A 26,632-nucleotide genomic window follows, 5' to 3' on the forward strand; every position below is an offset into this window, starting at 1 on the left:
TGCCAGAGGATGTGGTTAGTGCATTTAGTATAGCTGGGTTTAAAAAAGGTTTGGATAAGTTCTTGGAGGAGCAGTCCATTACCTGGCTGATAGGAACTGATGGGCTCCAACAGCCCATCAGTTCCTATCAGCCCATCAAGTTGACTTAGAAAATAGCCACTGCTATTACTAGCATCAGTAGCATGGGAAATACTTAGTTTTTGGGTACTTGCTAGGCCTCTGTTGGAAACAGGATGCTGGGCTTGATGGACCCTTGCACTGACCTGGTATGGCATGTTCTTATGGTGGCAAGGCATCTAAGAGTACAATTTCTTGTTGGTTGAAGGAGACGATTGTTTCAGCCCATATTTGTAAAGGTCAGCTGATTCCCCAAGGGTTGCAAGCACTAGGGCTCAGGCAGCCTCCTGGGCGGAGTGCCAGTTGGTGTCACCTCAGGAGATTTGTCAGGCAGCACGTGGTCCTCTTTGCACACTTTCACTAAACATTACCGTTTGGATGTTAGGGGCCCAGAGGAGGGCACCTTTGGGGAAAGTGTGCTGCATGGAGGTCTTTCGGGTTCCTACCCAGTCTATCAGGACTTGGGTACATCCCACTTGTCTGGACTGATCTGGAGTATGAACAAGAAAGGAAAATTGGTTCTTACCTGCTAACTTTTGTTCCTGGAATACCACAGGTCAGTCCAGATGCCCATCCCTTTTTGATTATCTTTCGAAAGACCTCTCCTGATTCTGGATGCTGCGGGTGAAAAAGTAGAATTTTGTTTTCTGCAGCAGGCAGTTTTATATAGTTCTCAATTTGTTGAGATTCAAAATTTTTTATATTGACCATAGTTCAAGGGTCAGCTTGGTTAGGTATTCCAACTCATTACCCAAGTTTGTTTAGGGGAGTAGTTTTTTTCTGGTGTTTGGGTATTCTCCATCTTGGCTTGGATACAGGTCAACATTGAAGGACTGCAGTGGCACTCTCGGTTAAGTAACAGTGCCTCAAAGTTTTATTCTCTGCCTCCAACTGCTGGTGGGGATGCATAAACCCACTTGTCTGGACTGATCTGTGGTATTCCAGGAACGAAAATTAGAAAAATTGGTACTTACCTGCTATCATGGATGCAGAGGCCAGTCTGGGGATACCACAAAAACCAGCTCTGGATGAGTGCTTCAGAAGATTGCAGCTCTGCCTATCATGGGCCAAGGAGGAAATACAGATGTCCATCATCTGTTGGAGAAAAAAAACTGCAGACTGATGGTAATACAGATGCAAATAAGGAGTGACATCAGTGAACCTGTTGATCTGTCTATATCTGCTAGTTGGTGTGCATAACTCATTAGTATGGACTGGTCTGACTGGATGAAGAGGAATAGCCAATCACATTCTTACAGGGAGCTGCACAAAGATGTGAAAATTATACAAAAAAATAACCACACTATACCAGATTGAAGATGTGCCCTACCTCTTACACTGCAGACACTCTGTGTATTATTCTCACATTATAGAAAACTGAGGGAGAGGTGCCCTGTCTCTCACATTGGAAAAGATAACTTACAGCCAGGAAGTCAGGTTTCAGCTCTATGGCCTTTGAGAGATCTGGCAGCGCAGACCTAAACTTGCCCATAGCAAGGTAAACTGCAGCTCGCTTGTAGTATGTCAGATAGTTGTTGGGATCTCCTTCTGTGAGTGAGAGATCAAGAGAAGCAATGAGGGTCAAAGCTGGAGAATGCAGGAAAATTTATCTTAGATTTCAGATCACACCCATCCACTAGACCAGGGCTTCCCAAACCTGTCATGGGGGCCCCATATCCAGATGGGTTTTCAGCATGTTTCATGAATACACATGAGATAAATCTGCATACCATGGAGACACAGACAGGCTGTGGGATCCCCAGGACAGTTTTGGAAACCCTTGTACTAGAAGCTACACTGTACTTCAGAAGGTATCTTGTTACAAAAGTTCAGCTAAGGTAGACTGATGGCCCACAACAGCTGTGTGATCCCCAGACCTTCTTGATAACAGTAAGTACACTTTTCCAAGGACAGGAACAAGGATGTCATGGTAGACAAAGGAAAATTGGTTCTTACCTCCTAATTTTCGTTCCTGTAATACCACAGATCAGTCCATACCAGTGGGTTGTGCATTCCCACCAGCAGATAGACAAAAACTTTGAGCACTGCTACATAACAGAGTGCCACCTGCAGTCCCTCAGTATTGGCCTGTACCCAAGCCCAAACAACTAACCTTACTAAAGGGCAAAGGGGGTTGGAACCCAAAAACACAAAAGCCAACCCCTCACCCGTAGTGGAGAAAACAAAAAAACCACTAAACCACCTCGGAACTTGCTCCTTCAAGAGCATCTGCAATAGGAGAACAAGTTTCTCTTTCTTTAGGAAAACATCCCTCTCAAGGCAATCTTTCGGAATCTGAAATGGGGGTGGGCCTCTGGACTGATCTGTGGTATTACAAGAACCAAAATTAGCAGGTAAGAACCAAACTTTTCCTTTCCTGAACATACCCAGATCAATCCAGACCATGTACCCAAGCCACCTTACACTGGGCGGGAACCCAAAAGACCCGTGCACACAACACTCTCACCGAAGGACGATTCATCTTGCGCCCTAACATCCAAGCAAAAATGCTTGGTGAAAGTGTGAAGGGAGGACCAAACCACCGCTCTGCAGATTTCCTGTGGTGACAGAAGTGGACACTCAGTCCAGGAGGTATCCTGTTCCCTACTGCAATGAGCTCTCAGACCCAAGGGGACCAGATGCCCTCGGGCAACTTAGGCTGAACTGATAGCCTTCTTAATCCAGTGCGAAATAGTAGCCTTAGAAGCCTTGTCACCTTTCTTAGGTCTGCCGAAAAGACAAACAGATGATCTGACCGCCAGAAATCATTGGTAACCTCCAAATAGCTTAAAAGAGCACGACACACATTCAAAAGATGAAAATCCTTCTCTTGAGGGGAATCCCGGGACCGCTGCAGAAAACCTGGCAGATCCATTACCTGATTGACATGAAATGCAAACACCACCCTGGGAACAAAATAAGGAACCGTGCGCAGCGAAACTATCATCATAAATCCTAAGGAAAGGATCCCGACACGACAAAGCCTGCAACTCTGAAATCTGTCGAGCAGAACAAATGGCTACCAGGAAAACTGTCTTCAAGCTCAAATCTTTAATTGGAGCCCTGCGTAAAGGCTTAAAGGGAGCTCCACAAAGCACCAGGCTCAAGCTCCAATACGGACATAACGGGCGGACGGGAGGGCGTATGTTTGACTCCCTTGAGGAACTGGGAAATATCTGGGTGAACCGCCAGCGACTGACCGTGAAACCTGCCCCTTAAGGCACCTAAGGCTGCTACCTGGATCCGAAGGGAATTGAAAGCCAAACTCTTAGCCAACCCCTGTTGAAGGAAATCCAACACTTGCGGAACCTCCATTGACAATGTATCCAAGGAGCGCTGGAGGCGCCATGCCTCAAACAGCTTCCAGACCCTAACATAGGGAAGAAGAGTGGAAATGACCTGCTCTGAATATCCCCTCAATTGCAATTGTCGCCTCTCAAAAGCCAAGCTGCGAGAGAGAATTGATCCTCCTGATCCGAAAATATGGGCCCCTGACGGAGCAGGCGTGGGAGATTAGTGCTGTAAGGTCCCCTGCAGCTGGTTCTTCGCACCAGGTCCGCGTACCAGGGACGATGCGGCCACTCCAGAACTACCAGCACTATGCTGCATGGATGTCTCTTTATGCATCGGAGAAGCTGACCAATGAGAGGCCGGGGGGGAGGTGTAGAGGAATTCCCGTGGGCATGGACACACTAGGGCGTCTAATCCTACCGAGCTCACCTCTTGACGATGACTGAAGAAGCATTCTGTCTTCGCATTGGCCAGAGTTGCCATCAGATCCAACTGAGGCACGCCTCACCTGACACAAATGAGGTTCCAAGCTTTGGGAGCTAGCTCCCATTCCCCCGGATCGAGCTGTTGCCTGCTGAGGAAGTCCGCCTGAACATTTTCCAACCCTGCAACGCAGTGATTCCTTTGAGATGGCGCTCCGCCCAAGCGAACAAAGCCTTGCATCCAGCGCAACCACGAGACTCCGTGTCCCGCCTTGCCGGTTGATGTAAGCTACTGTCGTCGCGCTGTCTGAAAACACTCTAACCATTCTGCTCTCGACTAGGGGCAGAAATGCTCGCAGGGTCAGACAGCCCTCGTCTCAAGTCAGTTGATGGTGATCAGAGACCATAAGCGGATTTGTTTAGGCAAACTGCTTCCCAGCCTGACAGACTGGCATCTGAGGAGATAACTACCCAATTCGGCAGGTCCAAATCCACCTCCCGTTCCAGGTTGCTGCGCAAAAGCCATGACAGACTGACTCTGGAAGCAGAGGTAACAGTACTTGGAACTGTTCCGACACCGGGCTCCACCTCGACAACAGCGCACGTTGCAACGGCCGCAAATGAGCGAATGCCCACGGGACCAAATCCAAGATGGGAGGCCATGGATCCCAGGACTTGTGACGCCAAACCATCGGATCCTTCCTCTGGAGGGCCTTGACCTGATCTTGCAACTTCATCACACGGTCAGATGCTAGAGAAACCTTGCCTTGGGAGATATCGAAAACGCTCCCAAGTAAACCAGCGACTGAGTGGGCTCCAAGGGACTTTTCTGGACATTTTTGACCCAGCCAAACGACTGCAAAGTGAGCATCACCCTCTGAACCGATCTCTCGCAGTCCTCCCGTGACTTCGCTCGAATCAACCAGTCTAGATACGGGTGAACTAGGACTCCCTCCTTGCGCACAGCGGCCACTACCATCTTCAAGGTCTCCATGCGAAAACGGGGGACTCGAAGACATCGGTTCACCTTCTGCAAATCCGGAATGGGACAAAAGGTGCCCTCTTTCTTGGGAACCACAAAGTATACCAAACACCGTCCGTGGCCCTGTTCCGCTAGAGGAACTGGAACAATAGCCCTGAGGTACAGAAGCCATTGTAGAGTCCCCTGCACTGCCTCACATTTGGCCCGCAAAGCTACACGAGACTCCACAAAGGCCTCCCGCATCGGGTGCGAAAACTCGAAAGCGTAACCGTCCCAGACCACTTCCAAGACCCAGCGGTCCGAGGTAATCCTTGCCCACTTCGTGTAAAAGCTCGACAATCTGCCTCAGACAGCTTCTCCGATGGAATGGGTGCCCCTGGCTTCATTGGGAGGGTTTTCCATGTCCAGCGCCCTGGCCTGTGGACACTCTGCCTGGGCGACAACCTCCACGAACGGATCTGCTGACCCCCCGGGGCAGGCCTGGATCTCGAAGGAGCTGAAGACCTACCAGTGCAAAATCTGCAAGAGTCCCGAAAATGAGCTTGAGGGGGGAAAAAAACCTTCCCTGAAGGTTTCCTATCCTCCGGAAGACGGTTGCCCTTGGACTCCCCAAGTAAGTTTACCAATTGGTCCAGGTCCTCCCCGAAGAGAAGCTTGCCCTTAAAGGGGAGATTACAGAGCTGAGACTTGGAAGACAAATCTGCTGACCAATTCCGCAACCAGAGCCGTGAAGGCGGATACCACAGTACACGCTGAGGTCCGAACCAAACAATACAAGGTGTCTGCGACATAAGCAACACCTGCCTCCAATCACGTGACCTGCAAGGGCCCACCGTCAATACTCGTAGCCACGGACGTCTCTTGGACCCAAAGGCAGGCTCTCGAAGACTTGCTTAAGCGGAATCTCCAGCTTGAGGTCCTATATGTCCTATATAAAGCCGTCCTCTCATCCCCTAGACCATATCCCACCAAACCTGCTGAGTTCAATCCCTGACTTCATTGCCAAACCAGTTGCAGACATAGTTAACCGCTCCCTCGCCCAAGGCCAAGTTCCTAACCAACTCAAGTTGGCAATGCTCAAACCTCTCCTTAAAAAACCCAACCTTCCCACTACAGATCCTGCTAACTACAGACCCATAGCTAACCTTCCTATGTTCGCTAAAATTATGGAGAAAGTGGTTAACAGACAACTTTCTGAATTCCTCGATGACAACAATATCCTTACCACTAACCAATTTGGATTCCGGAAGAAAAAGAACACCGAATCGCTATTAGCCACACTCACGGACACCATCATTTTCAATCTTGAAAAAGGTCAACCTTGCCTCCTCGCACTTCTGGATTTATCCTCAGCGTTCGACACCGTGAACCACTCAAGCCTTCTACAACGACTAACAGACATCGGCATCTCAGGAGCAGCTTTCAACTGGTTTAAATCCTTCCTAGAGAATAGAACCTACAAAGTCAAGATAAACAACAAGGAATCTCACCCCATTCAAGCCAAAATGGGGGTACCACAAGGGTCCTCACTATCCCCCACCCTCTTCAACATTTATCTTCTCCCACTCTGCCATCTACTTACTAACCTCAAGCTCACCCATTTCCTATACGCGGATGACATACAAATTCTCATCCCCATAACGGATACTATACATAAAACCATGGCTTACTGGAATGAATGCCTCTCAACAATCAACGATCTACTAGCCAGCCTCAACCTGGTCCTAAACACCAACAAAACGGAAATCCTTATAATAGCTCCGGATCAAGCTGCCCCGCCCACCACCAGCAATCCTCCAGACACCTCAGGACACACCACCTCACCTCAAGTCAGAGATCTGGGTGTACTCCTAGACAACAGACTCAGCCTCAACAAATTCGTAAATAACACCACAAAAGAATGCTTCTTTAAACTACAAGTTTTAAAGAAACTAAAACCACTTCTACTCTACAGGGATTTCCGCACAGTACTCCAAGCCATCATTCTCCCGAAATTAGACTACTGCAATTCACTTCTGCTGGGCCTTCCTGCTTGCACCACCAAACCCCTCCAGATGGTCCTGAATGCCACTGCAAGAATTCTCACCAATGCCAAAAAAAAGGACCATATCACCCCGATCCTCCAGAATCTCCACTGGCTTCCCATTAAATACAGGATACAGTTCAAAACCAGCATGATGATCCATAAGGCCCTACATAATATCTCTCCACTCAACTTAACCTTCCAGCTTCAACTACACACTTCTAAAAGGCCAAGTAGAAGGGCATACCAGAACAGAATGGTCACCCAACCTGCAAAATCCTCCCTGAGTAAACGCGCACTATCAACAGCGGGCCCGTCTCTCTGGAACTCTCTACCACCAGAGCTCCGCCTTGAGCAGTGCCATACTACTTTTAAAGTTAAACTCAAAACTTGGCTCTTCCTTCAAGCCTTCCCTGAGAGCTAAGTTCAAGAAGAGCAATAACCCTCCTGTTATTACAACAATAATGTAAAGTTCATTTGCCTTATTTATATGTTTTTAAGTTGATCCTAGTTGTATTTTACTCTATAATTGATTAATCGTTTGACTTGTTCCATGTAAACCGCCATCCCGGCGATAGTTATCTTGTTACCTGTGAACCGGAGTGATATGTATTGTATACAGGAACTTCCGGTATATAAAAACCAAAAATAAATAAATAAATAAATATATCCTTCAGCACAGCAGCCCCGGCCACAGAAATGGTGGTCTTCTTAGTCACAGCAGACTCCGCCGCGTCCACCTTCGGCACCTTCAGAAGATCCAAAACATCTTGCAATAGGGGGGAATCTTCACCATCGCTCTACCCACTTTTAAGCCCGCATCTGGCGAGTTCCACTCCCGGATCACCAGCTTGCGGACCTTCTTTGGCAACGGTAAGGAAGTAGTCGGTCCCCGAATTCCATCCAGGAACAGGTTAACTCCTTCGCTGTCAGACTCTTTTTGCAACGCCTTGATCCCAAGGACCTCCAAGATCTGGGGATGAGAGGCCAGAGCTCCTCATGCTTAAACAAGCACACCACACTGGGATCATTGCCCTAAGAAGGTGGCAGCTCATCCAGGTCCGGGTCATCCTGGTTTCCACCCCCCATGTCATGGGTGAGCCCCGGATCCTGATCCAATCCGGAGACTTTGGTATCTCTGAGTGGGGACGGCAACCTATCCTCGACTCTGGTCCCCTGCCGAATCCCTGAAGGTTACTGAAGATCTGGGGGCCCCGTGGACACCCGCTTGGGTGGAGGCTCTGCCAGAACGTCCGGCAGTGCTGCTCTCTTCAGAATTGCCTGCTTTCTAGCCAGGAAAGCCTGTTGCAGCAGCACAAACTCCAGGGGTGCCCTCCTCCTGCGACATCCACCGCGAGTCACCCTTCCCTGCTGAGGGACCTCAGCTCGGAGGAACGGAGCCCTTGTCTGCCAGATTTCTCCCCCAAAGAAGTTCCCTCCTGCCCTGTAGTACAGGTAGAACAGAGGGAATTAGAATCTAGGACCTGTCCTGATGTGCCACACGAGCGGCAGGTGCCCATTTTGGCTTGGGGTGCCATAATCCGGACCGTGCAGCAATGCGATCGTCAGCAACAGAGAAAAAAAAATCGGGCCGGGAAACGTTCGTGCGGCTGCAGGAGCTAAAATTAAAAAATTCACTGCAGGCACGAAACTCCTCAGTCAAGGGCCACTGGCGCGAGAAAATGCGGCCTACCATGCGTGTGGAGTCCTTCCCCCCCCCCCACACCGACCTACCCGGAGCCCTGAGAAGTCAGAAAGACCCCCGGGGCTCTAGCTCCCCACTCCAACTGGCCTGCGACGAAACGGCAAGGCCCATCCCCAGACCAGACTCCGCCTACCTTGAAGAGGATTTTTTTTTAAAGGAAAAAAAACACAAAAAAAACTTTACACAGCTACTCTTGGAGTCTGAGGGAAACAGAGTAAAGGGAGCCGCTTCAGTGGTCGAGGGAACCAGGAGCTCCTGGTTGTCGAAGCCACTGGACCATTGCAGACTAGACTCAGGCAGGGGTGACCAACCCCCCGGTCACCCGGCTTCCACTGAGGGATGGCCACGAAGGTGCCTATAACACCTCAGGGAGTTGTACAACTATATACTAACTAGCCTAACCTAAGAGGAATACATTTTCCCTAAATGCTTTTTTTTTTTTTTTTAAACTAATTAACAGACTGTGCAGGATTGCACATCCACCATCTGCTGAAGTCAGAGAAATACTGAGGGACTGCAGGTGGCACTCTTGGATATGTAGCAGTGCCCAAAGTTTTTGTTCTCTGACTCCATCTGCTGGTAGGAATGCACAACCCACTGGTCTGGACTGATCTGGATATGTTCAGGAATGAGCAATTATAGAATGCGCTAACATGACCAGTTGGCATGAGAGACTTCTTATTTTGAGGAGTGTGTGCGCTAACCAACATAAGAGGCCATGCAGAAGAGAACAAAAAAATTCTTCAGTTGTTTTTCAGGCTTCTTTTTTACAAGGTAACCTTACCTGTTTTACTTGCCCCCAAGGGAACAACGGACTATGCCACTGGCTTAGAGGAGTAACAGAACACACTAAAAGGGCAGAATGGGGGTAAAATAAAAAGGGTTTAAAAACAGATTTTGAAAAACCTAGAAACGTGAAAGTCACGTTTTCTATAATAAGCAAAAATGGAGAAATTACGTACATGATAATTTCGTTTTCCTTAGTGTAGACAGATGGACTCAGGACCAATGGATATAGTGTGCTCCTGATAGCAGTTGGAGACGGATCAGATTTCAATCTGACGTCAGCCCGAATACATATAACCCTGCAGGACGTCATGCTCCTCAGTATTCTCTTCGAAAAGCAATTGTGGATATATATGTGACTGAATAACTTTATTAACTTGCATAACTTGGTTAACTTGGTTAACTTGGTTAACTTGAACTGGTTGATGGGGGTTATAGCTGGAGACCACCAGTGCACTCAACCGGTAGGTATGGGTGTCCTAATTAGAGGGAAGCTTGGCTTACCCGTGTTTGTCTTGCTCTCAGGGATCGTCACCCGAGGTTTCCATGGTGGTCAGCAGCCGTGAGCGGGATGCTGAGTCCATCTGTCTACACTAAGGAAAACAAAAATTATCAGGTACGTAATTTCTCCATTTCCTAGCATGTAGCAGATGGACTCAGGACCAATGAGATGTAACAAAAGCTACTCCCAAATCAGTTGGGAGGCTGCCCATGGCCCACTTAAGTATTGCCCTTGCGAATGCTGTGTCCTCCCCAGCCTGAACATCCAGGCGATAGAACCTAGAGAAGGTATGAATGGAGGACCATATTGCCGCCCGCCGGGTGACAGCATTTTGGTTTCCGCCCAGGACATTGCCTGGGCTCTAGTGGAATGGGCCTTGACTTGTAGAGGTGGCGGCTTGCCTGCCTCTACGTAGGCCGCCTTAATAACTTCTTTGATCCAGCGGGCTATGGTTGCCCATGAGACAGCTTCCCCTTGTTTCTTCCCGCTGTGAAGGACGAAGAGGTGGTCAGTCTTCTGTATAGCTTCCGACCTTTCCAGATATCAGAGTATGAGTCTGCCAATGTTAAGATGGCGAAGGCAGCGAGATTCTTCTGAGTCCTTATGCTTGTCTGTCAATGGCAGTGAGATGGTTTGGTTTAGATGGAAGTGAGAAACCATTTTTGGGAGGAAGGAGGGGACCGTGCGTAGCTGTATGGATCCCGGTGTGAACCTGAGGAAGGGTTCTCAACAGGACAGTGCTTGAAGCTCGGAGATGTGATGGGCCGAGCAGACTGCCACTAGGAATGCAGTCTTCAGTATTAGTCGTCAGAGGGACAGACCGCGGGTGGGTCTGAAGGAGGCTCCTGCTAGGAAGTCTAGGACTAGATTGAGATTCCATAAATGTACTGGCTACCTCAGGGGTGGTCGGATCTGTTTGACCCCTTTCAGGAAACGGGAGATGTCTGGATGCGAGGCTAGGCTGCCGCATCCCACCTTGGCTCTGTAGCAGGCCAATGTGGCCACCTGCACTTTGATAGAGTTGAGAGACAGCCCCTTCTGTAAGCAGTTCTGCAGGAATTCCAGAATTGTGGGAATTTCGACTGTCCGCGGGAGGATGTCGCGATCTTTACACCAGGCTTCGAATACTCTCCATATTTGTATACAGGTTAGTGATGTCTAACACTTGCGTGCTCTGAGCATGGTGTCAATCATCGCTCCCTAGTTTCCGTTCTTCTTCAGGCGTGTCCTCTCAATGACCAGACCATAAGAGAATAGAGTTGGGTCTTCATGGAGGATCAGGCCTTGTTGGAGCAGATCCCTGTGAGGAGGTAGAGGGAGAGGGCTCCCTGTCAGTAGTCTTCGCATGTCTGCGTACCACGGCCTTCTTGGCCAGTCTGGGGCCACTAGAACACCACATGGGACCAGTACTTCTATCTTGTGGATGATTCCGCCCAGTAGCGGCCATGGTGGGAAGGCATATAGCAGGATTTCCTGTAGCCAGGTCTAGACGAGAGCATCGATTCCTTGGGATTGTGGTTCCCGCCTGCGACTGAAGAAGTTGGGAACTTTTGTGTTTGACCGGCTTGCCAGGAGGTCCATGGTTGGTGTCCCCCACCGGTTTACTATCAACTGGAAGGCTGTGTTAGACAGCCTCTATTCCCCTGGGTCTAGACTTTCACTGCTGAGGTAGTCTGCAGTGACATTGTCTTTTCCCGCGATGTGCGCGGCTGAGATCCCTTGTAGATTTGCTTCCGCCCACGCCATTAGGAGATCTATTTCCAGGGACACCTGTTGGCTTCTGGTTCTTCCCTGGCAGTTGATTATAGGCAACTGTTGTGGCGATGTCAGACATGACTAACCGATTCGCCCCGGAGTCTGTGACTGAACCGTAGGCAGGCTAGCCTGACTGCCCGTGCTTCCAGTCGGTTGATGTTCCATCCCGACTCTTCCTTGTACTATTGCCCCTGGGCCGTCAGTTCCTGATAGTGGGCTCCCTACCCTCAGACTCACATCCGTGGTGAGCAGGATCCAGGTCGGCAAGGATAGCCTTACTCCCTTGCTCAGGTGGTCTTCTTGTAGCACCATTGTAGCTGAGTTCGAACTTCCTCCGGGAGCTGGAGGCAAACGGAGTAGTTCTGGGACATCGGATTCCATTGTGACAGTAGGGAACGCTGTAGGGGGGGGGGGGGGGGGTCGCATGTGAGCTCTTGCCCATGGGACCACTTCTGTGTGGATGTCATGAGATCGAGGACTTGGAGGTAGTCCCACACCTTGGGGCAAAGACCGTTTAACAGGTTTCACAATTGGTTCATCAGCTTTGTTCTCCTTGTAGGAGTCAGGATCGCCTTGTCTGGTGTTGAACCAGACCCCCAGATATTCCAGAGATTGGGAGGGCTGCAGGCAGCTCTGGTTCGTGTTGACCACCCACCCGAGGTTCGCTAGTAGAGTTTTGACTCTGGTGGTCGCTGATGACTTTTCCTCTGGGGATTTTGCCCTGATCAGCCAATCGTCCAGATATGGGTGTACGAGGATTCCTTCTTTACTCAGTGTCACCACATCAACCATGATTTTGGTGAACATTCGGGGTGCTGTGGCTAGCCCGAAGGGTAGTGCCCAGAACTAGTAGTGGTGGTCCAGGATCGCGAAAAGTAGAAAACGCTGATGCTTGTGGTGGACCGGAACGTGCAGGTAGGCTTCTGACAGATCCAGGGATGTGAGGAATTCTCCCGGCTGTATCGCTCTTATGACAGAGCGTAGGGTTTCCATGCAGAAGCGAGGAACCTTCAGGTGATGGTTGACTGACTTGAGGTCCAGGATGGGCCGGAATGTACCCTCTTTCTTGGGAACGATAAAATAGATGGAATAGTGCCCAGTATTTTGTTGTTGCGTGGGTACCGGCGTCATTGCCTTTAAGGCAAGCAATTTGGTCAGTGTGGTTTCCACTGCCCTCCACCTTGGAGAGGTCGTGGTAGGGAGATTTCACAAACTTGTCCGGAGGAATGTTGTGGAAGTCCAGATAATATCCCTCTCGAATGACGGTTAGGACCCACTTGTCCGAAGTTATCTCGACCCATCTTTGGTAGAATAGGGCAAGCCTGCCCCCTATGGCTTCTTCCTGTGGATGGGCTGGCTGACTTTCATTGCAGGGTGCGACTGGGGCCTGGGCAAGAGCTGGCTCCCCTTTGTTGTGCTTGTTCCGAAAGAACTGGCCCCTGCCTGCGGGGCGAGATGTTTGATATTTACTTTTGTACGGTTTGAAGCGCTGTGATCTCCTGCCCTTAGATGTTCGGGGCAAAGGGCGCTGGCTTCTCTTGTTCTTGTCCTCCGGTAGCCGCAGTAGTGGGGATTCGCCCCATTTGTCTGCTAACTTCTCCAGTTTGCTTCCAAACAGAAGGGTTCCTTTAAAGGGCATTCTCATGAATCTCGTCTTGGACGTCGTGTCGGCCGACCAGCTTCGGAGGCAGAGTTGTCTTCTGGCTGCCATGACGGACGAAACGCCTCTGGCTGCAGTGCGTACCAGGTCGGAGGTCGCATCCGTGAAGAATGATACTGCTGGTTCTAGTGCTTCTCCGGGCGTGGTGGCATTCCTGGTCTTAGAGAAGCAGGAGCATGTCACCACGGCACAGCAGGCAGCGATCTGTAGCGACATAGTTGACATGAATGACTGTTTGAGGATGGATTCCAGACGTCTGTCCTGGGCATCCTTGAGTGCCGCTCCTCCCTCAACTGGAATGGTAGTGCACTTAGTGACCGTGCAGACCATGGCGTCCACTTTGGGGAATGCCAGGAGATCTTTGGCCACGGGGTCCAGGAGGTGCATGGCTGCCAGAGTCCACCCCCTTTTGAACGTGGCCTCCGGAGAGACCCATTCCAGGTCAATCAGCTGTTGGACAGCTTGCAGCAAAGAGAAATGGCAGGAGGCCTGAGTCCCTCGATGAGGGGGGTTCGTCTTTGGTTCCCCTGTAGCACTTGTGCCTGGGATAGCGAGCTCTTTCAAGCTGTCCGCCACGAAGTCTGAAAGCACGTCTTTGGCGAAGAACCGCCTCATGGTTCGATAGAATTCCATTCCTGGAGGGATTTCTCCTTCCTCCAAGGAGTCTTGATCCTTGTCTGAGGTGTCAATGTCCCCAATGCTGGGCTTTTGGGCGGGCTAGGCACTTCTCTGGGTTTAGAGGATCCCGGGATGTTAGGGCCCTCTGGGGGAGGCTGTGGCAGAGGCACCGGTTGCATGTGGACGAAGGTATGTAGGCCTTTGAAGAATTCTACCCAGGAGAAGATGCTGGGTCTAAATTGAGAGGCGCTGCTTCCCTGAGGAGCCCCGTTTGAAGGAGTCTCCCGCTGGGGGTAGCAAGGTCCGGTGTACTGACTGTGGATCCAGATCCCAGTACTGGCTAGGGAGGACCTTGGCCTGGATCACCCAGGGCCTCCTCGCACTGTATACACAAGGCCGTGGCCTATTCATGTTGTGCAGCTCTAATGTGGCATGCTGGGCAGAGGCCCTGGGCCTTAAGCTTCTTGTCCGGTGATGCCATGGTTTGTATGCGCTGAAAGAAATTCCTGTTTGTGCGTTCAAGCATATGCCGGGAGGCTGAGATATGCACTCTGGGTGCGCCGAAGTTGTGCGTGTAGGTCAGATGTGTACGCCGCTGTGCACACGGGGTTTACTTATGCACCTGGCACAGTTGAGTGCGTGGCTGTGTGCCCGGCGTCCTTGCGCACGTCGCTGAACTTATGCATGCGCCAGTGTGCGCACAAGTGATTTTGTGCGCACAGAACGAATTGGCGGACAGGGCAGCGATAAGCTGGAAATGGCGACAGTGACCATGCAGGCAATATGGCAACCACCTCGGAGGGTCTCCACGTGGGAGGGCCATCGTATCGAACCGATACGAGGGCTGATCAACCCGGCAGCACTGACGCCGGTTGGCCATCTGTGCGGCTACTCGAGCCTCGGAGACTGGAGACTTTTAAGAAGTTTTCTACCTTACCTTGTCTCGGCGTTTCCAGTCTCATTCTGGGCGGTCTCTGGCTGCGGAGGGAGAGGGAAAAATACCTTCACTGCCGCGCTCAAATTTGCACCCGCTGCCTCTCAGCGCACCCGATGCCTGGGGGCTAAGTCCACGCTGGGAACCGGCTGCCGTACTGAGACCTACCTCTGAGGGATCGTGGAAATCACCTCAGGAATCCCGACTGGGGGAGGGACCTGTAGGTATCACTGCAGGAGAACGGGGCTCATCTGTAGAGGTAAGTTTTCTTCTTTGTTTTGGATTTCTTTGGTTAGAATACTCTAACGCTGTACAAGCGTGTATAGAGTCCCAAACTGCTATGGAGACGGGAAATACTGGGGAGCATGGCGTCCTGCAGGGGTATATGTACTAGGGCTGACGTCAGATTGAAATCTGATCCGTCTCAAACTGCTATCAGGAGCACACTATACCCATTGGTCCTGAGTCCATCTGCTACACACTAGGAAAGTCCTTTTATTGTCTCGCTCTTATTTACAAGAAGCTGGCTAGAATACAGTGAATTGCTCAGCAGTGTACAACCCAATTGGAGATACCCCATGGTTCTGATTAAGAAGTTTGAGGGAGGCTGTATTGCACTCACCCACTGCAGAGTGATAATGAGTCAGCGCTTCCGCCAGCTGCCCAGCTGCCAGCAGCTTCCTGCCCATTTCCAGATGGTTATCAATCTCGGCATGGCTGGCTGCAAGCAGTCCTGAAAAACACAAGGACAGTATTTGCTAAGTTCACTGCACCATACTGTCCTATGAGGGAGTTGAAACTGGTCTATAAATACAATGAGAAGAATATGGAAAAAAAACCCTCCCATTTCCTAAACCTCAAATATGTAAATTGGCTAACAGATATGAGGTCTAGTCCTATATCCAGACCTCTAGACCAGGGATGAGTGAACTTAGAGCCAAGGCCCCCCCCCCCCCCCGTGTGTATACACATACCGGTTTTGACATCCCACTATGACATTTGCTGATGTCTTGAATGCTGCAGTAAGCCCTGCCTGAATGAGTTTTTTCTTTATAATTATTTTATTAGATAACATTATTATGTATTGCACTATTGAAACTTTTGTCTTGATCAGACCGGTGAAGTTCTTGTAAATTCTAAGTTTGCAGACTTTGCGAGACATGTTTAAATTTTGCTGAAAAATTCTCTGGCAGCGCTGAGATAGCATCGATTAGCTTTTCTATTGAAGTAATGTAGTATATCGGGAGTACCTCACATCTATGTACAACACAGTGCTATTTCATTGTGAGACAATAGTATTTTAGTATTATCTTTTATATATGTTTGCTTCGCACATTCTCCTCCCTGAGGAAGCCAGTATTGGCGAAACATCTTAAGGCCTTTTGTCGGGGTGCACTCAGCTGTGAACAACTCCGACAGACTTTCGCTGGAACAGCCTGTGCTCGGCTGTAAACATTTCAATCTATACAGACTCTCATAGGAGCTGCTAACTAAATGAATTATTGCACATATCTTTTCATCAAGCAGCTATCTTCTTAATAATCTAAAGCAGGTTTCTATTTTTTAGAAGACTCTTATAAGGACTTTAAATTGTTCATATCTCTCTAATACAGACGCTGTAGCATTTTCTGTTTTTCATTATGCAGCATTAGCTAGTATCTTTTACATTGTGATTCTTTATATTAACATTTTGTATAAAATTAACAAATAATTTCAATCTTCCTTGATTTTGCATAGTGTCCTTATTATTGGATTCATGGGATTTATTTTTACTAGGAACACGATTTGATTCACTGCCTTAGACACACACACTTTTCACCAGATAGCCACATTGCCAACCAGTGGCTCAAAGCCTCTATTTTGTTTCTCTTTAAATTGATGAAAGGCACAGAAAGGCAGACACAGAGAAAAACAGATACCTCTTACCCAGACACCCCCCCCCACACACACATGCCACCCCCAGACAGAAGACAGACACAGAGAAAGGCATATAAGCAACACACCAGGTTCTTATGGCCTGGATTGGCCACTGTTGGAAACAGGATGCTGGGCTTGATGGACCCTTGGTCTGACCCAGTATGGCATTTTCTTATGTTCTTAGAGATACAGGCAGACAGGCCACATCACACACAGACACACATAGACCACACCCAGGCTACACACCACAATGGCAAGAGCTGGAATATAAAAAATTAAATAAAAACAAAAAACTTAAGTGCTAAAACTTTAACAGCTGAGAAAAACCCCATCCCAACTTGCTCAACTTTTTACTTTTCTTCCTATTTTTATATTTATTTATTTATTTAGCATTTTTCTATACCGACTTTCCAATAACAAAATTATTGATCAATTCGGTTTACATTTTAAACAATAACAACAATGACAAGTAAATGTCTTACAATGAACAGGTCGAATTAACTTGGATTAAGATATATGGGGGTAATAACATAATTAACATGAGCGGTGCCTAATATAGGCTAGAGGCTGGGTTTTAATGATAGACTGCCAAAGATAATAGTCTGCCAAAGATCATGTGATTTCTAGAGAAGATCTGTATAGTTCTCTAGCGTGTTACCACTGAGGGGATATTGGCAGGGATATTTCGCAGGTTGATGTTATGGGAAAGCTTTATTTTGATGTTATGGGAAAGCTATATTTTGTTTTCTTCTGTTTTAATTTACTTATTTAACTGTTTTAATACTTTTTGCCTCTTCTCCCTTCCCGATCTCCCACTTTAACCTCATTCTTTCTGGCCTCTTTGCCCATTCCCTTTCCATTCCCCTTGGCAGCAACAGCTGTGATGTCTCCCTTGGTAGGAACCTGGCAGTAGCACAAACGCCTCCTATCCTGAGGCCTGAAGGTGTCAAGTCTTCCTGGATTGTGCAATACCGCAGTGGCTGCTTCCATGCCAGTTGTGTCAAACAGTAAGCGGCTCTGCCATCCCACCCCGGGCCCAGCATAGCAGAAGCAACTTTTCTCCCTGGACCACCAAAAGAGATACATGGCTATGCCTTGGCATTCTTACAATAACTTTACTATATTCTGACAGCTCCCTCCCTCCTGAGTTTGCAGTGCCTCTATGGCAGTGAAGCTTGACAGTGTAGCCATTTTTTCTTCCTTCACTGGGCAACCAGTGTGGCCCCCTTGAGGATTCTACAAGCCCAGTTTATTCACCACTGCTCTAGACCCTTCAAAACAAGTCTGGTTTTCAAGATAAATCTAAAATATACAAATTAACCTTGCTCTTAAATATACTTTCTGAATATTCATCATGGATTATCCTCAACACCAGATCTGCCTGGGGTGTCTCAAAGTCTGTATTTGAGAAGTGCTGCACAGTGTGCATTTGCATTTTGGACCAGTAATGAGGGGCTCCTCCTCAGATTCTCTATTGTTTGAACTTTGCTGGTTCTCCTCATCCAGGACTTACTTCACTGTTTCTCCCCTACCTGTATGCTGGGCAAGTTGGCCAGCAGACCTTAAATTTCACCTGCCCAACTCAATTTTGTACCCCTTGTGCACTGCTAAATTAATTCCCCTAATTCTTTATTTCATCCATAATTCAGACTATAGACTCAGTTTGTCTACCATGTTTACAATAATGACAATAGGGCAGTGGCACCTTATAGACTAACCAATTTATTAAGGCATGAGCTTTTGAGGACAGTGTCCACTCATCAGTTGCAAGACACACTCATTTTCTCTGGCCTCTTTGCCCATTCCCCCTCTTACAACTTTTTTTCTCCTTGGTGGCTAACAGCTGTGAACTCTACCCTTAGGTAGGGACCCAGAAGCAGTAGGAATTCTTCCTGGGCTGAGGCCTAAGGATGGCAGGTCTTCCTGGGTTGTGGAACACAGTAGTGGTTGCTCCCATGTCCAGTTCTGCCGCAAAGTACATGCCGTTCCCCCCCCCCCCCCCCCCCTAGGCCCACTACAGCAGAAGCAGTCTCCTCTCTGACCTACCATGGCCAAACTGTGGCATCACTATGTTCTGGCACCTCCCTCCCTCCTGAGCTTGCAGAGCCTGAATGGCAACAAAACTGGGTTTGCATAGCCATCTTTTTTTCCCTTGCTTTGATTGGTTAGCCAGTGTGCAGCCTCCTCCAGGATTGTTTTTTAAGCCCCTCCAGTTTACTAACCTCTGACCCCTTGCCAGAGAAGAGAGCCCAACAGGGCTCCATCCAGGAGTCTCACCAGATCCATGTAGCAGTGCCTTCTCAGCTAATCTGGGGCTACTAGGATGATCAGGCATGGGTACATCTCTGCACTTCAATTTTATAGGCGGCCATGGTGGGAAGCTGCACAACGGATTGAGCCTTGGCCATTAACATATGAGTGCATCCAAGCTTCTGAACTCAGGTTTTTATAGTCACAGGGCAGAGCCAATCTGCTTTGGTGTTTGCACGCGTTGCCATTCAAACTTGTTACATGGGGAAAACCTGAAATGCTGTAGGACCAAGTGTCCATTCGCCTAGGACCTGCCTATTCCTACTGAGACAATGGGCTGCTGGAAGATGATATTCTTCAGCTCAATCAGGAGGCCAGGCTGTTTGTGTCCTCACCACCCCACCCCCCCAAGCTTGTTGATATATGCCACCACTGTCTATTGTTTGAGAGAATCCTGACAACTTTCCCTCTTATTAGCAGGAGAATATCCAAGCTAGCCTGATGGCTCGTTTCTAGCCTGTTTACAGAAGAAGATATCTTTTCTCCTGGGCAATGCCCTTGCTTCACTTGGCCCTGGTAGTGTGCACCTCACACTTTCCGGTTGGCATCCGAGTGGCCATCACATCAGTGTTGTAGGGGCATCCTTTTCTAGAGGATTTGGGGGTTGGTCCCATCAAATTAAGATATTTCTTACACCTGCAGGTACTCAATGCTGCTGCTGGTAGTCCTGGGAGGGTTGGGGAGGGGTGGGGGGACCAGTGTGAAAGCAGCACTTGAAAACTAATACTAAGCCTATTATGTACACGGAAAAGAAGCACACGGAAAAGAAGCACAAAAACCCAAGTTTTGATGTTCAAAAACACAGACTTTGATGAAATGGGGAAGTACCTGGAGGAAGAACTAAAAGGCTGGGAAAACGAGAGAGATGTGGATCAACAGTGGACCAATCTAAAAGGAGCAATTACCAAGGCAACTAATCTATATGTTAGAAAAGTAAAGAAAAGCAAAAGAAAAATGAAACCGATCTGGTTCTCAAAGGAGGTGGCTGACAAAATAAAGGCTAAAAGAACAGCGTTCAAGAAATATAAAAGATCCCAAAAGGAGGAGCACAAAGAAGAATATCTGGTAGAACTGAGGGAGACAAAGAAATTAATCAAGATGGCAAAAAGTCAAGCGGAAGAGAGGATTGCCAAAGAGGTAAAGAGTGGTAACAAAACATTTTTCAGATACATCAGTGAAGAGAGAAAAGTTCAAAGTAGTATAGTGAAATTGAAAGGTGGAAAGGATCAATGTGTGGAGAGAGACGAAGAAATGGCAGAAATATTAAATGAATACTTCAGTTCTGTGCTCACTAAAGAGGACCCTGGAGAAGGACCATCACTAGTTAACAAGAAACTGGAGGGGAATGGAGTAGATGTAACTCCATTTACAGTAGAAAATGTATGGGAAGAGCTGGTGAAACTGAAAGTGGACAAAGCCATGGGGCCTGATGAAGTTCATCCCAGAATACTGAGGGAGCTCAGAGATGTGCTGGCGGGTCCACTGTGTGACCTGTTCAATAGATCCCTAGAAACGGGAGTGGTGCCGAATGATTGGAGGAGAGCGGTGGTGGTCCCGCTTCACAAGAGTGGGAACAGAGAAGAGGCTGGTAACTACAGACCGGTTAGCCTCACTTCGGTGGTGGGAAAAGTAATGGAGTCACTGTTGAAAGAGAGAATAGTGAACTATCTACAGTCGGGAGAATTGCTGGACCAGAGGCAGCATGGATTCACCATTGGAAGATCCTGTCAGACAAATCTGATTGACTTTTTTGACTGGGTAACCAAGGAATTGGATCAAGGAAGAGCACTCGATGTCCTCTACTTGGATTTCAGCAAAGCTTTTGACACTGTCCCGCACAGGAGACTGGTGAATAAAATGAGAAGCTTAGGAGTGAGTGCCGAGGTGGTGGCCTGGATTGCAAACTGGTTGACAGACAGAAGACAATGTGTGATGGTAAATGGAACTCTCTCTGAAGAGAGAGCGGTTTTAAGCGGTGTACCGCAGGGATCGGTGTTGGGACCGGTCCTTTTCAATATCTTTGTGAGCGACATTGCAGAAGGAATAGAAGGTAAGGTATGTCTTTTTGCGGATGACACTAAGATCTGCAACAGAGTGGACACGCCGGAAGGAGTGGAGAGAATGAGATGGGATTTAAGGAAGATGGAAGAGTGGTCGAAGATATGGCAGCTGACATTTAATGCCAAGAAGTGCAGAGTCATGCATATGGGGAGTGGAAATCCGAATGAACTGTATTCAATGGGGGGAGAAAGGCTGATGTGCACGGAGCAGGAGAGAGACCTTGGGGTGATGGTGTCTAACGATCTGAAGTCGGCGAAACAATGTGACAAGGCGATAGCTAAAGCCAGAAGAATGCTGGGCTGCATAGAGAGAGGAATATCGAGTACGAAAAGGGAAGTGATTATCCCCTTGTACAGGTCCTTGGTGAGACCTCACCTGGAGTATTGTGTTCAGTTCTGGAGACCGTATCTCCGAAGAGACAGAGACAAGATGGAGGCGGTCCAGAGAAGGGCGACCAAAAAGGTGGAAGGTCTTCAAATGACTTATGAGGAGAGATTGAAGAATCTAAATATGTACACCCTGGAGGAAAGGAGGAGCAGAGGTGATATGATACAGACTTTCAGATACTTGAAAGGTTTTAATGATCCAAAGACAACGACAAACCTTTTCCGTAGGAAAAAAATCAGCAGAACCAGGGGTCACGATTTGAAGCTCCAGGGAGGAAGATTCAGAACCAATGTCAGGAAGTATTTCTTCACGGAGAGGGTGGTGGATGCCTGGAATGCCCTTCCGAAGGAAGTGGTGAAGACCAGAACTGTGAAGGACTTCAAAGGAGCGTGGGATAAACACTGTGGATCCATAAAGTCAAGAGGCCGTCAATAAAGAGTGGGTGGCTCGCCAGAATGATGGCTACTGCCTGGAGATAATACCCTTAATTCAATAAACATACACATGGTTACTGTGACTCCAACATCGCTCTAAGCTTCAACAGCAAGAGGAAATGTGGAAAAAAGGATTTGCACTCATAAAGCGGGGAGTAGCTGGCTTGTTACAGCGGTTACTACCCCAAACCAAATAAGCCTGATACTGCACTTTCAATGCATATCCAGCATAGCTCCCTGCTTCAACGGCAGGGGAGAAGAAAAACAACCAATAAGGGCTGAATAACATAGTCTGGGTAAAACAAATAAGCATGGGTGTAGCTTGCTTATTGCAGCGGTTACTACCCCTAACTAATCAAGCTTGATATTTCACTTCACTGCTCTCTACATTAATGATGGGGGTGGAAGGGAAATAGAACCAAAGAGCTAAGAGAAACAGATAAGTATGAAAAAAAAAGTGTGAAGCTTGCTGGGCAGACTGGATGGGCCGTTTGGTCTTCTTCTGCCGTCATTTCTATGTTTCTATGTTATGTTTAATCTTTTCATTGCTTGATTTATGTTGACAAAAATTGTTGCATTTACCAGGGTGTACTAAATCTATTAAAATGGACACACTTCCTGCCTTGCATCGAAGTGGGTTCCCAGAACTTCTGAGTCTCTAAAGGTTCTAAACTGTTTGAAACCCTATCTAACCACAGAAGAAGGTGGAGAAATAATTCAAAGGCTTGATGGCTCTTGAGCAACTTGGCCCTTATAAGCCAGATATCCAGATCTAGGTGTGCCATAGTGCCCTGCTACCACAACTTTGTTGAAGGTTCTGGGGACTGCCACTAGGTCGAAACCTACATGTGAAACGTGGAATGCTTACTAGGTTCTCAGATAAGAATTTGGGCGTGAGTTTCCACTAGGTCAAAAGACGCCAAGTACTCTTCCAGCCTCACCAAAGCTATTTCCAACTGCAGCCTCTCCATCTGGAAATGGGGTCCATGTAGGTATCTGCTGGCTCCTTTTTTTGGTCCAATACTGGGCCACCTACTAGGCACCTAACTCAATGTATTGAGCAAGTGCTAAGACCCCTGACTTGTGGGGGACTCCTGAAGCCAGAGCCCTGGAAGGCATCCTTACAAGGTTGCACCTATGGAAAGTCAAGACTGCTAAAGCTGATTCCATCCAGGCCAATTCTGGGCTGTCTGGGAGTTCCAGACAACTGCTGAACATAATGCCGAATGGTTTGGGCCACATAGCCTTCACAAGTGGAGATTTGCGGAACCATTGCCTTTGTCATTTAAGAGCTCTAATTTCCTGTCTTGGGGGTCCTTCAACACTGAAACCCCTTTGAGCATAAATTATTATCGAGACCAAGCATCAGCTCAGGAAATCCTGAGGCTATTCCTTTCCACCTACAGCAAGGGGGAGCTTTGCTTATCACTTTTCCCCATTTCAGGGTATCTAATTCTGTAAAAACCATACCTATAAGGGCACTATATAAGGGAATATCCTTGCTGGCTTCCTAGGATCCTGAAGGGAAGGATCACCACACTGGCGAAGAGGGCTCCTGGCTCTTCTTTCCAGGATAAGCATATTATGGTGGAGCCACTGTCATAAGATGCCCACTCCACCTCTTCCACCAGAGAGTTCTGGGGTGCCCAGATTGTGATGCTTCCCGGGGGAGGGGGGGGGGGGGCCGGCTGGGTAACCTTGTTCCTAGGGATTAAACATTTAGGGGCAGCAAGTTGGATATGATTTGCTGCCATTCAGCATAGAACTGCCTTCTGCCACCCTGTAACAAATCCTTACAGGTAGTGGGGATGAACACCTTGAGGTGCCTGGGGGGGGGCAAAGCAAAATCCTAAATCTGTCCCTGGGCCTGGGAGTTTGAGTATTCCCTTGAAGGAGGCTCTAGATTTTCCCTTGGCCCTTAGGCTGCTAACCCAAGAGGGCAAATGTTATAACTTAGGGAACCAGATACATTAGAATGCATGGGTGCCTGCATGATTAGATAAGCTTTGTGCATTGATATAAACTCTGGGGCATAGGTTCCCTGCCAAGGATTCTTTTAGCCTCCACTGGATCTCATGGTAGGGCTAGCCCCCATCATGCCTTCAAGAGGAGAAAAAAGGATTCCCTTCCCCAGATGGTCTTGGGCTATTCTGATCCTGTGATATCTACCCTCGAATGCTCTTCCCCATCTTGAGGGTTTAAGCTATGATTTTCCACTTGAGATATCCTGCAGGACTGGGTACCTGGTTTGGCTCCAAAGCCAGAGCATTCCCAACTCCCATGTATAATCCACCTTAAATGAAGGATAATTTATTTTATTTATTTAACAGCTTTTAATATACCGGTGTTCGTGCAAGCACATCACGCCGGTTTACAATAAACTTGAGAAAGGAGGAAATTACAAAAAACAGGGAGTGGGGGAATGGAGCAGGAGCGAAAAAGGGGGGGGAGAGGGGGAGAGAGGTAAAGGAGGAAAGACAGCAGCTGAGAAAGGTACAAGGAACGTATCAGTATTTACAAGAGAGGTTGCTTAACGAGGTTAGAACATGGTTGATTATTACAGCGGTTAATGAAGGATAAATAGATTATATAGTGATATATATGAAAGCTTAATTACAGCAGTTATGGTGGATTATATTGATAACTTATTAAACAATTAAACACACATATATAAAATATTAGCTAATTTACAGCAGGTAATAAAGGTATCTTGATTTAAATATAAAGGATGTAAGTTTTAACTGGAGTTACAGAGGAGCACGGTAGATAGGTGGCGATGAGGTGAGAGGTGGGCGGGGGGTATAGGGAAGGGAGGGTGTGGGGGGTGAGAGGGGGGGGTATGGGTGGGTTGAGGGGTGAGAATCATAGAAACATAGAAATGACGGCAGAAGAAGACCAAATGGCCCATCTAGTCTGCCCAGCAAGCTTCACACATATTTTCTCTCATACTTATCTGTTTCTCTTAGCTCTTGGTTCTATTTCCCTTCCACCCCCACCTTTAATGTAGAGAGCAGTGATGGAGCTGCATCCAAGTGAAATATCTAGCTTGATTCGTTAGGGGTAGTAGCCGCCGCAATAAGCAAGCTGCACCCATGCTTATTTGTTTTACCCAGACTATGTTATTAGCCCTTATTGGTTGTTTTTCTTCTCCCCTGCCGTTGAAGCAGGGAGCTATGCTGGATATGTGTGACGTATAAGTCTTCTCCCATGCCGTTGAAGCAGAGAGCCATGCTGGATGTGTATCGAAATTGAAGTATCAGGCACATTTGGTTTGGGGTAGTAACCGCCGTAACAAGCCAGCTACTCCCCGCTTTGTGAGTGCGAACCCTCTTTTCTTCTCCCCTGCCGTTGAAGCAGAGAGCTCTGCTGGATGTGTGAAGTATCAGTTTTTCTTCTCCCCTGCCGTTGAATCAGAGAACTTTGCTGTATATGCATTGAAAGTGAAGTATCAGGCTTATTTGATTTGGGGTAGTAACCGCCGTAACAAGCCAGCTACTCCCCTCTTTGTGAGTGTGAATCCGTTTTTCCCACATTTCCCCTTGCTGTTGAAGCTTAGAGCGATGTTGGAGTCACCGTAAGCCTCTGTATGTTTATTTAATAAGGGTATTGACTCCAGGCAGTAGCCATCATTCTGGCGAGTCACCCACTCTTCATTGGCAGCCTCTTGACTTTATGGATCCACAGTGTTTATCCCACGCCCTTTGAAGTCCTTCACAGTTCTGGTCTTCACCACATCCTCCGGAAGGGCATTCCAGGCATCCACCACCCTCTCCGTGAAGAAATACTTCCTGACATTGGTTCTGAATCTTCCTCCCTGGAGCTTCAAATCGTGACCCCTGGTTCTGCTGATTTTTTTCTTCGGAAAAGGTTTGTCGTTGTCTTTTGATCATTAACACCTTTCAAGTATCTGAAAGTCTGTATCATATCACCTCTGCTCCTCCTTTCCTCCAGGGTGTACATATTTAGATTCTTCAATCTCTCCTCGTACGTCATCCGATGAAGATCCTCCACCTTCCTGGTCGCCCTTCTCTGTACCGCCTCCATCTTGTCTTTGTCTTTTGAAGGTACGGTCTCCAGAACTGAACACAGTACTCCAGGTGAGGCCTCACCAAGGACCTGTACAAGGGAATAATCACTTCCCTTTTCTTACTCGATATTCCTCTCTCTATGCAGCCCAGCATTCTTCTGGCTTTAGCTATCGCCTTGTCGCATTGTTTCGCCGACTTCAGATCATTAGACACCATCACCCCAAGGTCCCTCTCCTGCTCCGTGCACATCAGCCTTTCCCCCCCCCATCGAATACAGTTCATTCGGATTTCCACTCCCCATATGCATGACTTTGCACTTCTTGGCATTGAATCTCAGCTGCCATATCTTCGACCACTCTTCCAGTTTCCTTAGATCCCGTCTCATTCTCTCCACTCCTTCCGGCGTGTCCACTCTGTTGCAGATCTTAGTGTCATCCGCAAAAAGACAAACCTTACCTTCTATCCCGTCCGCAATGTCGCTCACAAAGATATTGAACAGGACCGGTCCCAACACCGATCCTTGCGGTACACCACTTAAAACCGCTCTCTCTTCAGAGAAGGTTCCATTTACCATCACACGTTGTCTTCTGTCCGTCAACCAATTTGCAATCCAGGTCACCACCTCGGCACTCACTCCCAAGCTTCTCGTTTTATTCACCAGTCTCCTGTGCGGAACCGTATCAAAAGCTTTGCTGAAATC

General features: G+C 48.0%; 1 protein-coding gene across 3 annotated transcripts in view; it reads right to left on the reverse strand.

Annotated features, from left to right (window-relative positions):
- LOC115077830 (dnaJ homolog subfamily C member 3-like) overlaps positions 1–26,632 on the reverse strand; it is a 228,538-nt gene that overhangs the window by 163,171 nt on the left and 38,735 nt on the right. For all 3 annotated transcript variants that reach the window (XM_029580122.1, XM_029580121.1, XM_029580120.1), the window contains exons 2-3: positions 15,418–15,528; positions 1,541–1,665 (exon numbers count right to left, since the gene is read on the reverse strand). In XM_029580122.1, coding sequence (XP_029435982.1) covers positions 1,541–1,665; positions 15,418–15,484 — 192 coding nt within the window. In that variant the 5' untranslated portion in view covers positions 15,485–15,528. The remainder of the gene's footprint in view (positions 1–1,540; positions 1,666–15,417; positions 15,529–26,632) is intronic.

This window comes from Rhinatrema bivittatum, chromosome 16 (assembly GCF_901001135.1).
Source record: "Rhinatrema bivittatum chromosome 16, aRhiBiv1.1, whole genome shotgun sequence".
Lineage (NCBI taxonomy): Eukaryota > Metazoa > Chordata > Amphibia > Gymnophiona > Rhinatrematidae > Rhinatrema > Rhinatrema bivittatum.